The 4,486-nt window shown below is 39.9% G+C and overlaps 1 protein-coding gene across 1 annotated transcript; it reads left to right on the forward strand.

The window, feature by feature from the left end:
* Nucleotides 1–664: 664 nt before the first annotated feature.
* Nucleotides 665–3,831, forward strand: LOC113731745 (transcription factor UNE10-like). Its single transcript, XM_027257156.2, has 5 exons — nucleotides 665–1,563; nucleotides 1,771–1,872; nucleotides 1,988–2,053; nucleotides 3,074–3,433; nucleotides 3,546–3,831. Exons 1-5 carry the CDS (start codon nucleotides 835–837, stop codon nucleotides 3,630–3,632), a joined length of 1,344 nt encoding a protein of 447 aa, XP_027112957.2. The 5' UTR covers nucleotides 665–834; the 3' UTR covers nucleotides 3,633–3,831.
* The last annotated feature ends 655 nt before the right edge of the window (nucleotides 3,832–4,486 follow it).

Consider the following 4,486-nt stretch of genomic DNA (forward strand, 5'->3'; position numbering starts at 1 on the left):
CTTAGGAGATTCAGGAAAAATAAGAAGAAAAATGGTGATTTGATCCTTTCACTCATCATTTCTTTTTTTTTTTCAGGAGGATAATTTTGTCCCTTCATTCCATTAGGTCAAATAGCAGAAATTAATAAAAGGGTCAAAAACTTACACATTAACTTGAGATGGGAGGTCAATGGAATCTTCAAAAGTTGAAAAGATCTTTTTCTAATATGGATAAATGCTGAAAGCTTTACCACTACAAAGTTTAAATGCTTGACATATAATGTCCATAAAAATCTTAAATTTTTAAAATTTTTGCATATGTGATATGTATCAAACCGCAAAATAATGTCATTAATGTCAAGAAAGACAATATAATTTGCTTTAGGTTTTATCAATTTCACTTTGTTTGGGTGGAACGGAAATGAAGAACAAGATGGTTTCGAAGAGAGAAACAACAATTTCTATACTTCAGAACATTAGATGGAGTAAAATGATGGGGATGGGAAGATTTCTGAATCCGTAAAAATGATTCACTATTTCAAAAAAGACACAAAATGATAATTCTTTTTTCTCTTTCGCTGTATCAAATCTCCCAAATTACGCAAGGGAAAGTTCTTTCTAACCTCTTTGATTATTATCTATCATATCTTCAGTTTCTCTTGTCTTTAGTTTCTCGTATAAAGTCAAAATTAGGCCTTTGTGCCTTTGATCACTTTTTTCAAAATGCAAACATATATATATATATTTGTCTATACTATAACAAATTATTCTTTTCGAATTACAAATTATACAACATGATAATTTTCACTAGGGAAGAAATAAACAAAATAAATCTTTTATCGTTTGTGGTTGTTTATGGATTGGGCGGAAGTTTTTTGCAGGTTAGACTATGAAGTGGCGGAGTTAACGTGGGAAAATGGGCAGCTGGCAATGCATGGTTTGGGCCTTCCACGCTTGCCAAATGGTAAGAGCTTAGCTGCCTCGCCTCCCGCTAAGTACAATAGCTGGGAGAAGCAGCCACCAGTTGGTGGAACTCTGGAGTCTATAGTCAACCCGGCAGCCATCATCGCCACCCACCGAAAATCGGCTGCCCAGAGTGGCTGCCGCGATTGCGGAGACGAGCTCGTGCCGTGGTTTGAAGACCACCGCCGTGCAGCAAGAGCTCCGGCAGCAGCTTCGCTCGCCTTGACTATGGATGCTTTGGTTCCATGCAACAACAGCACTAGAAATGATCATCGAGAACCCTCCACCCACGTGCCTAAAATCAGCGCCTGCCCGGTGGGCTGCTCCTCCACTTGTGTGGGGTCCTGCAGCGCTGCCGCTGGGAATGCCCGGTTGCGAAGGATGAATGCGGCGGCGGCGGCTGCTCCCATGGAGTGGGGTAGCAAGGCAGACCAGAGTGCAAGTGGGAGTGCCACGTGTGGGAGGGATAGCCGCCAGGTGACACTTGACACGTGCGACAGGGAGTTTGGTACGGCGGCTTACACCTCCACCTCTTTCGGGTCGCCGGAAAACACCAGTTCCGGCAAACAATGCACCAAGACGGTGGACGACCAGGACTCTCCTTGTCAGAGCCGATATGAGGCAAGTAATAGTACTAGCAATCTTGGAGTGAGTTTGAGGTGCTTGTGTTTCTCTTGACTATCAATGCTTTGCATGCATTTTCTTGTGGATTGGTACAAGTGCTTGCATGTCCTAACGTGTGAATAATCCCAAGTTTGAATATATACATAGAAATGGAATTTTTAGTTTTGCTTTGTTGTATTTATTGTGCTTTATTTGTGATTGTAGAGGGAGGCAGGGAATGAGGAGCAAAAGAAAAAGGGTAACGGGAAATCTTCTGTCTCAACCAAAAGGAGCAGGGCAGCAGCTGTACATAACCAGTCTGAACGTGTGAGCTCTCCAAATTTTGTATCTTCTTTTTTCAGCCAAATCTTGAAAGGGTCATGATAATTCTGAAATGGGATACAAGATTAATCTTAACGTATCTTACAAATTGATGTCTTAGAAAAGAAGAGACAAGATTAATCAAAGAATGAAGACATTGCAGAAGTTGGTCCCAAATTCAAATAAGGTACGAATGATGTTCGAGCATTCTTCTACTATATGACACTTCATTGATCCTCTTTGATTTTATGGCAGGAGATGTCTGATGAGGTACAAGACATCGTGTTTCTATTTCTTGCATGGTAGTGGTACTCTTTTTTTTTTTTTTTTTCTGGGAACATTTCAGCCGGGCATTTTTGGAAATTGATTGGAGTATTATACTGTACCGAATGCACTGAAAATTTAGTCATCCATATAATAAGAGTACTCTAGCCACGTTTATTTTGAAAAACAATGCAAAATGTTATAAATTAATTTTAGCTCCATTATCGAGAAGCAGAAGAGTAAGTATTATCCTATCAAAGGAGTAAAAAGGGGTTTTGGACCCAGAGAAGCAAAGGCAAGATTCAGCCAAGAAAATGCTGCTGCTGCTGATAATGTGTTACAGACGATTAACAGTAGTGCAAGGACGTGGTCCACTACTCTGATACATTTCATATGGTGGTGTGAATTTCTGGCACAGGATAATAATCCTAATCCACACACACATCTACTCTTGAGACAATCCGACAGAGAGTTGTTGGTTGTGAAGACAATGATATGTTTACCACAAAATTGATAAAATCTCCACAGGGTAGGACCGTATCTATGGGAAACAGCAACTACTCTCTGTGCTTTTGTGAAATCAATGATTGCTGTATATCCCTTCTTTATTCATTCACTAAATTTGGTAATGCATTCCACATAAGGGCTTTTTCACCATCTTACCCGCCAAGTCCTACATGGAAGAATTTATTCATCCATCGCTGGCACTGTCAATGATACGGGAAGCTTCAATAGGGTATACAGCAGCGTGTTAGAGCATTTGGATGCATGGTATTAAATAATTTCAATTTGATTTTGAATTTTAAGTTTTGCTAATGCGATAGACATTCACATCTACCGATGTATTATACATTCATTGTAAGTGATTTCAACCGGCAAGGTTTGATATCACAATTAGACTCTGATATCCTTTTTATGCATTGTTGGTTGATGGGTATTTCAGACGGATAAAGCATCAATGCTGGATGAAGTCATAGAATACCTGAAACAATTGCAAGCTCAAGTGAATATAATGAGCAGAATGAACATGTCACCGATGATGTTGCCACTGGCATTGCAACAGCAACTTCAAATGTCTATGATGGCTTCCATGGGCATGGGAATGAACATGGGTATGGGAATGGGTGTCATGGACTTGAACTCAATCGGTCGCTCCAACATTGCCGGACTACCTCCATTGCTTCACCCCAACGCTTACATGCCGGCAACCTCGGCCTGGGATGGCCTGGCGGGTCGTCTAGCCGCTTCAACTTCTCAGGCAATGCCAGATCCTCTGGCTGCATTCCTAACATGCCAATCTCAGGTAAAGCCTTGATAGTTTGTCTTTTGTCACATATAAGGAACTTGAATCTTGGTGCACATATGTAATATACATAATCTGGATTGACAATTTTACTGTAAATCTCTTAATGCAGCCTATGACTATGGATGCTTATTCTAGGATGGCAGCATTGTACCAGCAATTTCAACAGCCTCCAGGCCCTGCTTCGAAAAATAAATGATATAGCTTTTTCTCAAACTCCTGGATGATACCCTATTCAACAAGTGTGATATATATATCCAAATGGACGAAATTAATTTGTATTGAAAACAGTGTCTTTGTTAGTTAATGCATGCGAGAGCTAGCGCACAATTAATTTTCCTTCCCATTGAGAAATTAAGCTGCACGAAAAGAAGAAGTACTTGCAGATTTTTGCTGAATCCGTTAGTCCAACAACCTTGAGAGAATTAACTTTGTTGAGAAATCATTACCCCTCCCACTAAGAACACGAGGCAAAAGAGCCTTCCAACCATTTTCCGATGTGCTATATAAACTCTTGTTTTCCCAGTTTCGGAGTTCAATTTTCTCTTAATTTTTTCCCCAGTTTTCTCTTCATCTGCGTCCCTGACAACAATTTGCCCAGGCCTCTGCCTCTCGCTGCATGCAATAGAAATGACTATTGAATCAAGGCTTCACGATACAGTTGCTTGCAAGTTGCAAAAAATGGATGGATTTTTGTATATATATTTGGTAAAGTGTCATGTTCAATGTTTCCAAGTTGAGCTCTGCTTCAGCTATTCGAGGGATTACTTCATCATTGCTTACTTGGAAAAGCTACTACTTTCAAAAGTAGATCAATCAAGTAGCCTAAGTTGGGAGTCTGTATACTCATTAAGCCCTATCACAACCTCTTTAGGCTCCCCATCCCCTCCTACATTAGGATAAAATAGGTTATACAAATGTATCTTTGCTGACAAAAAAAAATAAAAAAGAAGAAGTAGCCTAAGTTGGAGTCAAAATGTGAAAGCACGTAATTGACTGGAGAATTGGAGATGCAATCATGCAGCAATAAAGAATTTCAGTAGACATAATGAT

This window comes from Coffea arabica, chromosome 2e (assembly GCF_036785885.1).
Source record: "Coffea arabica cultivar ET-39 chromosome 2e, Coffea Arabica ET-39 HiFi, whole genome shotgun sequence".
In the NCBI taxonomy this organism is placed as follows: domain Eukaryota; kingdom Viridiplantae; phylum Streptophyta; class Magnoliopsida; order Gentianales; family Rubiaceae; genus Coffea; species Coffea arabica.

What these genes read in the sequence shown, in the direction of transcription:
- LOC113731745 (XM_027257156.2), top strand. Translation starts at nt 835, where the DNA reads ATGGATTGGGCGGAAGTTTTTTGCAGGTTAGACTATGAAGTGGCGGAG. An exon ending in TGGTCCCAAATTCAAATAAG is followed by an intron (nt 2,054 to 3,073) that starts GTACGAATGATG and finishes TGGGTATTTCAG; the next exon opens with ACGGATAAAGCATCAATGCT. An exon ending in TCCTAACATGCCAATCTCAG is followed by an intron (nt 3,434 to 3,545) that starts GTAAAGCCTTGA and finishes CTCTTAATGCAG; the next exon opens with CCTATGACTATGGATGCTTA.